Below are 11,939 nucleotides of genomic sequence, written 5' to 3' on the forward strand. Positions count from 1 at the left end.
ACGTCCTCTTGACGCGCAACAGAGCCGGGTTCCGCAGAGAAGCATTCATGTTCTACTTCGGCCTGAATTGGTGACTGCATGAGCCAGTTCTCAGTGCGCAGGTGAGCGTCCTCCGGATCATCACAAACTGAGCTCTTGTCACTCCCACAACATGCATCCATTTCCGACCCATCTGAACATGACCCGTGCCCCATCTGACCTGAGAACGTCAAGAAGTCAACTGGGAGCAGTAAGTTCCTGTGTACGACCTTCTCTCTGCCTGTGGCACCGTCCCGGATCCTGTACACATTGATCGATGGCCTCACAGACACTACGTCATAAGGGGTCGAGTCCCAACGATCCGCAACTTTCCTTTTTCCCTTCTCGCCTCGATTAGCTAGTAGCACCCTATCACCGACAGCTAACGGCGAGCCCTTGACTTTGCGGTTGTAGATCCGGGCGTGACGGGTCTGTTCCTTGAGTGCATGCTGTTGAGCAATCCGTGCGGCCTCAGAGAGATCCTTCTTCAAGTTGCTCACAAACTCATTGTGACTAACAACATTGGCATTCTCCAAGACATGATGGAACATAATGTCAATGGGCAAGCGAGGGACTCATCCAAACATCAGGTAGAATGGTGCAAAGCCCGTGGTCTCATGTACTGTACAGTTATTGCAGAAAGTCAGCATGTTCAACATCTGTGGCCATTTGGACCTGGACTTCGGGGGAAGTGTTCTGATCATGCCCCCAAGAGTCCGGTTAAATCTTTCCGCAATCCCATTACCCATGGGGTGATACGGCGTCGTGTGGGACTTGTGCACACCCGCCAACTCGAGAAGATCCTTGATAAGTCTACTCTCAAAGTTAGCTCCCTGATCCGAATGGATCCTTTGTGGGAACCCGTAGATGCAGAAAAACTTATCCCACAGGCAGCGGGCAACCTGCTTTGCTGACTGGTTCCTGCAGGGGAAGGCAAGAGCCAACTTTGAGAAATGGTCTGTCACAACAAGGACATCAGTGGTTTTCTTGTCACCCGACTCCGCTGTCCAGAAATCGATGCACACCAGTTCCATTGGAGAGGAAGTGCGGATGTTCTCCAGGGGTGCCCGGGCGTCTGGCTCAGGGGTCTTACCCACGATGCATCTCTGGCATTGCCTCACATGCTTTGTGATATCGTTTTCCATCCCAGTCCAAAAGAACCTTTCACTCGCCAGAGAGAGCGTCCTCGAACAGCCCTGATGACCAGCTGTGTCATGAACTCCATGCAGAACTTGATGCTTCAGAGACCCAGGTATGACAAACTGGAAGACCTTACGGCAGGTGTCACCAACATTTTTGAGGGTGAGAGCAACTTCATGTGTACCGATTGTGTGAAGGGCTACCAAATTGATACACGTCTGAAATAACATATTTGTCCAAAATACCTTCAATAATATGAGGATGTGTTATTTTTAATACTTGATGATTTAAATTGTCAGACTTTGATCGTGTTTCGAAATGTCTCACAGTACTGCCAATGTTTGCATTTTTAAATCATAATTTCTACTAGCAAATCACAATGTCCAGGCACTGGCGGGCTACTCAAGTGGTCTTCACGGGCTACCTGGTGCCCGCGGGCACCATGTTGGTGACCACTGCCTTACGGTTTGTGTGGCGATCTTTCCTAACTCTGTATAGAGTCCCATCACGGACTTTCAGCTTCTTCCAGTGCCTCAACAACATAAGCACACAGCTCGACTCAGCTGCTCTCTCGCGTGCAGTGGGTCTCATATGCCGACGAACATAGAAGAGTACTCTGCTGATTGTAGCATCTTGCTGCTGCATATCGCGTAACTGGCTATGGGGAATGACAATGGAAGGATCCTCTTCAGGTAGCTGTAATCACAATGGGGTCGCTCCACGGAGCCGAGAGACACCACCAGCCTGATGGACATCCAAAACTGCAGACACCTCCTCTGCACCAATGGCACTTTCAGACAACAGATCGGGAGCTTCCCCCTTGGGACCACCTCCATCGTAATCCCCAGCCGTATGAACGACCTGACAGTTGTTGGACAAACGAAGAGCATCCTGCACCGTCTCATTAAAAACACCTTGGACCTCATTCAGTAAGGACAGGTAGGGCTCTTTCACAAGACGATGACTCACACAAGACTGGACGAAGGGTTCTCGACTCAGGGCATCAGCAACCGTGTTCTTGGGTCCTGGAACGTACTTCAGGTCAAAGTCATAAGCCGCCAGCTTCGACACCCATCTTTGTTCGCAGGCATCTAGCTTGGGCTTGGTCAGAATATAGGTCAAGGGGTTGTTGTCAGACCAGGCAGTAAAGTGTCTGCCTTTCAGCCAGTGAGAAAACTTGTCACAAATAGCCCACTTCAAAGCAAGGAATTCAAGCCTGTGAGCAGGATAGTTCAACTGGGCTCGCGACAACGTTTTACTCGCAAAAGCCACTGGCCTCGCAACCTTGTCACCAGGTTGGAGCTGGGAAAGGACGGCCCCGATGCCGTCAAATGATGCATCAACAGCAAGGATGAAAGGTTTCCCGAAGTCGGGATGGGCCAACGTTACACTGTGCGACAAATCGTGCTTCAAAATGTCAAAGGCACTTTGACACTCAGTGGTCCAGTCATACGGTCTCAACTTCACATGACTTGAAGCATCCAATGCAGGTTTCGCCCTTCGTCTGGCTTTACCACCAGTCTTCTGACCGGAAAGGAGCTTAAACAGGGGTTTGGCCTTGACGGAGCAGTCCTCAATGAAGTGCTGATAATACAGCACCATCCCTAGGAAAGACCTAATCTTCTTCTGCGAGGGAGTGAGGCCATCACTATCCATCAAGTCAGACACCTGCACCCTGTTTATAGCTTCCACCTTTCCGGGATCCGTCTGCACCCCAGACTCGGAGATGACATGGCCGAGGAACTTCACAGATCTCCGAAGAAAGTGACACTTCTTCGGCGCTAGCCTGAGATTATGGTTCCTCAAACGGGAGAAGACCATTTCCAACCGCTCAAGCGCAATCTGCTCTGTCGGACCAAAGACCATGAGATCGTCAAGATAGCACAAAAGGCTCGTGAAGTTCTTGTCACCAAAAATGGAAAGCATCATCCGCATGAATGTAGCCGGGCTGTTCGATAAACCCTGTGGCATCCGGTTATATTCATGCAGGCCAAAAGGAGACGAAAAAGCAGTGTACTTCTTGTGATCCTCAAATAGGGGCACGTTATAGAATCCTGAGGTGAGATCCATGGAGGAGAAGAAGACATTTCCCCCAAGTGCGGCAAGAGCATCAGCTTGATGGGGTAGTGGGTGGGCATCCCGCTGTGTCCTCGCATTAAGCCACCTGAAATCCGTGCAGATGCGCAAATCCCCATTCTTCTTCCACACTAGAACCAATGGTGACGCATATTCGCTAGTGGATTTCCGAATGATGCCCTTTTCTTCCATCTCATTGAGAGTCATCCTCAGCTTCTCATATTGACTCAGCGGCACTCTCCGGTAAGGCAGGCGGAATGGCCTCTCATCCACCAGGTGTATCTTGTGCACAAAGTCAGAGGCCTCCCCACAGTCCATCTTGTCCCGTGAAAAGACTGATTCATACCTCTCAATGATTTGGAAAAGTCTGTCCCTCCACATGTCAGACACAGCACACGCATCCAGGTCCAGATCGTGTAGCCCAAGCTTGTCCAATGCAATCTCAATGTCTTCTTTGGACCTTGGCCTCGCGGCATGCATAACAGATTGAGAGAAAATTTGGACGTTGTCGGGCTCAGACAAGTCTTCAGCAGCAATGCAAGGAAACACATCTGCTAACTTTGCGTTTCTCTTCAATACCACTTGTTCACCAGAGGGGTTGATGACTCTCACTGGCAGCCATCCATCGCCCCACATCGGTGCGATAACCCTGCCAACCAGAATCTTCCTGGATCTACACCTTGATTGAGTTGGCTCAACTATGACTGTGCTGCCAACCGACATCAGTGCGGAGGCGGGGAGCTTAGCCCAAACAAGATGTTCACTCCTCGGTTGTAACATCACACACTGCCGTAACTTCAGCGTGCCAACTTTGTCAGGTACAGTTACACCCCTCCATCTCTCCGTGTTAGAAAGGAGAGAGAAAAAGTGGTGAGAGTCATCGTCAACGATGCTGCCGGGCTCTGACATGAGCCGCCAGTAGCCTTCAGTCTTCCTCATCAGATGGAGAATTTTCTTAATGGCATTACTGCCCAGAATTACATCATCGGTCTGTCCAGGCACCACAAACATAGGCACAGCTAACTTGCAATCATACACCACGATTTCCACATCGCATATAGCCGAAGGCGTCACCCGATGACCTCCACATCCAACAATGACAACGTCGTCTGCAGGGTAACGTTTCATGTCTGGATCGCACACCAACAATCGTGCCATAGCCGACTCACTCAATGTGCATCCAGTGGAGCCGCTGTCAATCATCGCAGCCAGGGAAACACCAGCTATTGTGGCAGTAGTGTAAAACAAACTATCCGACTTCAGAACCTTGTGAGCGCCCTGAAAGACGATCGTCTTCTCTGTGGGGACACTGGAAGTGAGTGACTCCAATACTGATTCTAAATCATCTGTCAAACTATCGGGAGGGTTGCTAACTTCATCCACATCGCACTCCCTTGGATGCGGACACATTAGTTTCCCGACAGTGGTGACTGCGAGGGCCGTGCCTGCGTGGGGCAGTTGCCTCTGGAATGATCGGGTGAGAAGCACAAAAAGCAAAGTCTCTTTTCGCGGCAGTGAACGAGCGCAGAATGGTCGGGGTTATCACAGACATCACATGGGAGATTATTCAAACCTTCAACCATAGGGAGCCTTGGCCTACGTCTACCAGCGCCAGAAGTGGAGGAAGGATTAGCCCCCTGCAGCAAGACTCTCTCCAGCATGGAAATGACACGCTCAAGAGCCGCGGAGTCGGGCGCCCTGGCTGGGTGGGCCATCCGACCGTCATCTTTGTCCGCTGTGTTCGGCAGCATCTCAACTTTGTTCACATAAACATGCTCAGCGGGCTTCCTGCTCACCACAGCTGATGCAGAGGTCCTTGAACTCATCTCTGTCTGGTACTCATCCAGTATAGCCTGGACCTCAACTGCCGACCACTTGTCTATTGTTTTCGACCTGAATGTCATGGAAAGATCCTTGGATGGGCAATTCTTGATAAACATCCGTGTTACATCAAGAGAAGAACAGTCGAAATATCTGCCCTGTCCTCTGAGACGGTCAGCGGCAATCTCAGCTGCATTGTTAATTCTCAACCAATAGTCATATGCGTCCTCATTATTCTCGGGGAGCGTAGAGTAAAAATCCGCTAGAGGGAGAGGCGAACATGGGACAGTCGCAAAATGTTTACGAAGAAGGCCATAGATGGCATCTGGGTTCCGAGTAACATCAACTGCACCGTTTCTTGTGCTAACTTTAACAACATCTCTAGCTCTAACCCTGAGGTTCATGAGGATTTCCTCTGCCTGATGCTCAGGAGCTACATTTGCTCTCCTCATGTAATTCCTCATCAGGTCTTCCCACTCATGCACATTAACTACATCAATGTTATCCCCCTTGAAAGCTGGAGGTTCACGAACTTTCCTGTGCGGTACGAGCAGAACTTGTGATGAGTCAAGGCTTCGTGCGGATGTGTCAACGGCCGTGTCATGTAAGACTGAGTTGTTATTCGTGGCGACTTTATGCGTAGGGCTGAGTTGTGCAACAATGCTATCTGCCAGCTGCTGGCCAACATGTCTTATTATGTCACTCATCTGACCAACTATGTCAGGTGACGGGGGAAAGGGATCTGTCGTCGCGAAATCAGTAACCTGTGTGCCTGGCATAGGTACACTGCACTGGGTCTGGGAAGGAACTCCCCACTAACTGAAGCGGCCTCAGCTAGAACCCGCCCATTCCCCTCTGCACGAACTACACAACTCTGAACAGGACTACTAAACCGCAACACAGTCGGGATCCCTCTACCTCTACCAACACACTTATTCAAAGGTGTGCTAAACGTTCCTTGCAAGGAGCTCATCTTGAGACTTCACAAAAAAAAAACAGTAAGAGAAAAAAATGCAGTAAAGTACACCAATCGTAAAACAGCAGTTGAGATGAGAACACACTAATTGCAGAACATGAGCACACACTGTCCACCTAGTGATATGAAGAAGCAGCACAGCGTCGTGGTCCCGGTCCGAAGTGGAGAGTCAACTTGTGATCGACGGGTCACGGCACCAATGTGACGGGGGTCACCACTATGATGGTTTCAAGCTCCACGTCGCTGCCGTCTCAAGAATACCAGACACTAGGATGTGGCTTTTTTCTTTTTATTGTCTGCAACACAGTATGCCAAGATAGGTGAAGTCACGGGGCTTTTCAGTCGAGTAAATAACCTGTGACTTCCCTGGTAGCTCTACCTGAACTAAACATCATCCATAAGAAACTAAAAGCATAACAAAACGAAATATACAACATAGGTGATCGTATATTAACTATTTACAAAGAAAAGGACAAAAAAAAACACATTCACTGGTATCTACATGACGCCACTGGTATCTACATGACGCATCACACGCAGCAGAACGGCTGCACAATGCACAGTAATGGCGGCCGCGACGAACCGCGCGGGTACACGCCAGCCACATTAATAGTCAAATGAAAAACAACACGAAAAACTATGTAGAGTACAATGAAAAGGAAAGAAGCATTACCTGCAACACAGTATGCCAAGATAGGTGAAGTCACGGGGCTTTTCAGTCGAGTAAATAACTGCGCAACAAAGAAAACCCACCTGTTAACTCAATGGGTAAAAACTTTCATTCGATAAAACTTAAATTAAATGACGACACAAAAAGCAATGTGGACTCGGAACAAATCCGGGAACTAATTAAATACACCGCGCCGTAGAAAAAGGGAAAACAAAGTGAAATATTGTAATTAAACTAGAATGAATCCGGACCGTCAATGAAACCCGACTTACCCTGTGACTTCCCTGGTAGCTCTACCTGAACTACGGCGGGAGGCTGGTGCCATACCGTGCGCTGTTGCGTCACTTCCGTCATAATTTAATAACCGCAATATATCACTCCGTTACACATGTACAGCACTTTGTATGCAGCGATGGCTGTTTGAAAGTGCTCTATAAATACAGTTGAGTTGAGTTGTTACCAAAGTTAAGCTTAAGAGTTTTCTGTTTTTTCTTACATGTACCTAACATTTTATAGCGTGTTCCATGCAAAGGTTTAATGACAGTGTTGCTGGCGTGGTTCAAAAACAACAGCAGTTAGATTTGTTTAAAGAACCACTTGAAAACAACAAGCCACTAAAAATCTGAGTTTCTGAACGTGTACCAATACATGGTAGAAATTTTCGCGCCTCGCAACGATCCTAACCAGAGGGAGTGCAAACACGTCCAGATGTTTCCTTGCTATCAAAGCGTCCACATTTTGCTAATAGCTAGCTAGTGGTGGGACTGGACATGTGCAAACACAGAGGAATTTTTTTATCTATTTATTTCTTTTTGTGTGTGTGTGTGCAAAATTTAACAAGTGATCTAATGGCAACAGTTAAGAGTTACGTGCTCTCAAACAGAGGTTAAATAATAGTTGGGGTGGGACTTGACAGTTTAGTGGTTTTCCAAAGTCTGTTTTTTTTCACCATGCTGTTTTGTTCAGTTCACCACGTTACAGCTCAATTCACCATATTCCAGTTCAGTAATCTTGTTTGACCACTAAATTAACACCTTAACGCTGGCCTTGAAACCCAACTATAACCCAAATTGTGGCTTGAAAAGTACTAGCCGTTTTTGGAACTATTACAAAGACATTAGACCAGGGGTGGGCAATTATTTTACTGCAGAGCCAAATGAGAAGCAGAAAATATTGTGGAGGGCCGGGCCAAAAGTTAGAAATAGAAAATAAAGAAGACAGCACAATGTCTTTGTATGCCAGTAATAATGTAACATACTCCTCCACCATCACACTCAGCACGGGTTCTCCTCAAGGATGTGTGCTGAGCCCCTTGTTGTTCACGCTCTACACATTTGACTGCTCTCCGACTCTTATTAGCGGTCCAGTTTGCGGAAAGTTTTTAACATGATAACAATCAAATTATTCTAGGAAATTTTCATTTACTCGAGCCACAAGCAATTCACTCTGAGCATGGAAATTGTCAGAATCGGACTGAGTAAGAATCCCTTCCTTGTTTTTCAAAGTCTCGTAGATTTGAGTCTTTCCGACTCCAGGCGTCTCCTGAATGTTTCATACTTTGTTACCCGCTTCGTTTAATCAGATACATATCACTTTCCCTTCCATGGTCATTACTCTCTCCCTCTTTCTTCGTCTTCCCCTCCCTCCCTGTGCTCTGCAACTTGAAGTAACTGCGCCACCTGGTGTTGAAATACCTGTCATTACAAGTCCAAACGAAATGAATGTAATCAAACCTTAATTGTGCACCAATCTTCGGCGGGCCAGATTAAAAAGACCAACGGGCCGGATCTGGCCCGCGGGCCGTAGTTTGCCCAACCCTGCATTAGACCATAAATTGAAACACTCATAGTTTTGTTTTGTCTGTTCTGTTTGTTTAGTTGAACATCTAAACAGAAGAAGAGAAAACATAAATGTTCATTGTTTAGCAGAATGTACATGTACAAGAGGAAGTAGAAAGAAGTAAAAAACAAAAAAACAACCCCCCCCCGAATCGAGTCATTACCCTCATCTCTTTCTCTTATGCGTCTCACACATGAAGTCACGTTGAAGCACATGTCCAAAAATTGGCTCACGCGGATTCGCACTTCTCCCGCGGCGTAAACTCAAACTTTATAGATCACCGCACGCTCTGCCATGTCACTGCTTGCCCACTGCCCCCAGGGCACCCTGGCACGGCTTCATGCCGTCGCGCTGTTGGCTTGTTGTCTTCTGTCCTTTCTTAGCATGCCGTGACCTCCTCCATCTTCTTTCTTTGTGAGGAAACTTTAACATACTCTCTACAATCCTACTACTTTCCTATGGAAATGGTTAGGGTTTCAAGCCAAGGTTCGTGTTTCAAAATAGGGTTTCAGGAAAGAGTTGTGGTTTAGTTTTTTAATTTAGGTTTTAAGGCTGGATTCTCATTTCGATTTAGATTCCAATCATGGATTGAAATTAGGATTTCAAACCTGGGTTAGCATTTCAAGTTTGAGTTTCAAGCTTTGGTGATGGTTTCAAACGAGGGTGTCAAGGGTTTTCTATTTAAGTCTCAATCTAAGGTTAGGGTTTCAAGTTAATTGTTCAGATTTGAGTAAAGGTTTCAAGATGTTTCAAGACAGCAATCCGGGTTCCAAAAAGGATTTGGGGTCTGATGCGTGCAGCTGAACAAAAAGTATTTGATTTTCGGTCGTGCATAACTAAAATGTATGAAAGTAACACATATTTGTTTATTTTCAGTAATAAAATTTCTGGGACAGTGTTAATAACAGAATCTCTGTACTGCATTTACACCACAGATAAAATGGCCTCTGCACTCACACTGATACGTTGTTAAAATGGGGTGTCATCTGTGTTCCGCCTTGACTGGTGTCATTTTGAAAGTGAAACCATGCCCTCTTGGTTTCACATGGTGGCATTTGATGAAAAAATGTTTTTACCTCATAACTTGGTTTCCACGTAGGTTTTCTGCTTCGTCTAGTTTAAAACAAATAACAATAATTGTCATATTATTTAAGATTCCAGATCATGTTTACATCTTTACAGTATTATGAAGTATTGATCAGTCACATGGACCACTTGGCCCATCATAGTTCCTGTGATGGGCTGCACTGCCAATCAGGTTCACAAACACGGTATTCAGCATGTTTTGGTTGAAGAAAACATAGGCGGCTGCAGTGACAAACTGCATGTTCATTCAAACGTGACTTTTCTTTTCACCCTGCTTGAATTACAGTTTAGATTTAATCCTGTGTACGTGTGAATTTATAGGAGTGTTCTGCTGCATCCACACCTGCCGAGTTGTGCGCAGCCTGGTGAACAGCTCATAGCTTAGTATTGTTGTGAAAAATACAAAAAACAAAACAAAAAAATCAGAGACGTGCAGTGATCATACATATTTGAGAGATGTCTTCAAGATGAAGGTCAGAACTGAGGAAGAGCAGCTGGTCATCAGCTGTGCGGGATTTAGTCACACTTCCACACTGGGAAATAAGCATCAGGGAAGCGAGCCAGCATTTCTTGAACCGCCGCCTGTCTATACTTGACAGCTTGATGGAGTCATGATGGCAAGTGGAGGGAACGCAGAAGCAATAAGTGTCATAAGTGTCATCCTTAACCGGGAGAACAAGCAGGAAAGGGACGTCAGGAAAATGTCGGACTTCTCCGTCGGAAAGTACTCTCATGAAATAACGGCATGTACCACTACTCCCATGTCCAATCATCTTCTGACGTGATGATAATAAGTCAGAAAGACAAAGAGGGAAAGGACAGAGCTCATCCATTTTAATAATAATGATCAAATAAATGGTCCCAGACATTGAGCTCATCGGCTCTCTTGACCCTGATGAGATCCCCATTCCTAATCATTGCGTTCTTGTTTTCACAGAACAATGGTGGTGTTTACAGATGGGGGTGAGGAGTTCCAAAGTTAGGCTCCTGCAATGTTAGCGCTTCAAACACATTTTGGAGTTTGAAATTAAGGCTTCAAGTGAGTGTTGTGTTTTGAAGTTAGGATTTCAGATTAGAGTTTCAACCCTGGGCTAGAATTTGAAAAAAAAAAAAAGGACGAGGGTTTCAACATGGACTTTCAAGACAGAATTGCTGTTTCAAATTCAGGTTTCAAGGTGCATTGAGGTTTCAAACGCGGGTAAGGGGTTTGACATAGGCTTTTAAAACAGGATTAGGGTTTCAAACTAGATATTCAAGCCCTGGTTAGAATTGTAAACAAATCTTAGGGTATCAGGTCATGATTAGGTTTTCAAAACATGGTTTCAAGTCAAATTAAGGTTCTAGTTAGAGTTTCAGATTAGAGTCTTCAAACGAAGGCTCGGGTTTCAAATCAAGTCAAGTCAACTGTATTTATAGAGCACTTTCAAGCAGCCATCGCTGCATACAAAGTGCTGTACATGGAGCAATTTAACATGCACAATAAACAGTAAGACAAATCGGTAATAAAGGCGGTAGAAAGCACCAAACAGTAAAACCAAGAACAAATCTAAGTCATGCTAAGTCGAATGCCAAAGAATACAAGTGAGTTTTGAAGATGGGTAGCGAGGAGGCTTGCCGAATGTTCAGTGGGAGGTCATTCTAGAGAGAGGGACCAGCACATGTGTGCATGTGTGCAAGTATATAGAAATAAACAAATACATAGAAATAAACTAAAAGTAAGCCAACTAAATGGCGACTGAAGTGTTAGTTTTCCCACACATTTGCATTTGCAAATCCGACTGGATTTTGAGCTCTAGATTTGTGTCTTGACAGCGACAGTGAAGAAAAAAAAAGATGATAAAAGCAGTCAGACGAGAAGCCAAAAACACATTGCAACAGTGTCACAAGCAGCGTGACAAAACGTGAGGATTTGTGTCATCATTTGGTTGGAAATCTCTTCAGGAGAGCAACACCAGGACGGATGCGAATGAAATCAAAAGAGTGGTACGCCAGTTATGTAAGTTTGCATGTCTCTTCAAAGCTGCTGCTGCTGATGACAACGAGGGTGTGGCCAAAGTGGCCTCCTACTGACTGAATTCTAATGCTACTGCATGCAAACGCTATCACATTCGGTTTAAGTGAGACATTTTTGTCAAGATCTGTATATCTGTGCATGATATGCCAAAATCTCCAGACTATACGTGCTGTGGTCGGTGCTCCTGTTTTGGTGAGCAATAGAGTGCAAACTGGTTTCAGCAATTAACATTTTTTTCGTCATTCACCACCATCTAAGGATCTGCTTTTTTATGTTACTCTTCACATCGACAACAAAAT

At 45.8% G+C, this 11,939-nt stretch overlaps 1 protein-coding gene across 1 annotated transcript; it reads right to left on the reverse strand.

The window, feature by feature from the left end:
• Positions 1-1,622: 1,622 nt before the first annotated feature.
• LOC127600259 (uncharacterized) lies at positions 1,623-5,541 on the reverse strand. The gene has a single exon (XM_052064698.1). The coding sequence runs from the start codon at positions 4,642-4,644 to the stop codon at positions 1,861-1,863; it is 2,784 nt and encodes a 927-aa protein (XP_051920658.1). The 5' UTR covers positions 4,645-5,541; the 3' UTR covers positions 1,623-1,860.
• Between the last annotated feature and the right edge of the window lie 6,398 nt (positions 5,542-11,939).

Source organism: Hippocampus zosterae, chromosome 1, assembly GCF_025434085.1.
Source record: "Hippocampus zosterae strain Florida chromosome 1, ASM2543408v3, whole genome shotgun sequence".
NCBI lineage: Eukaryota > Metazoa > Chordata > Actinopteri > Syngnathiformes > Syngnathidae > Hippocampus > Hippocampus zosterae.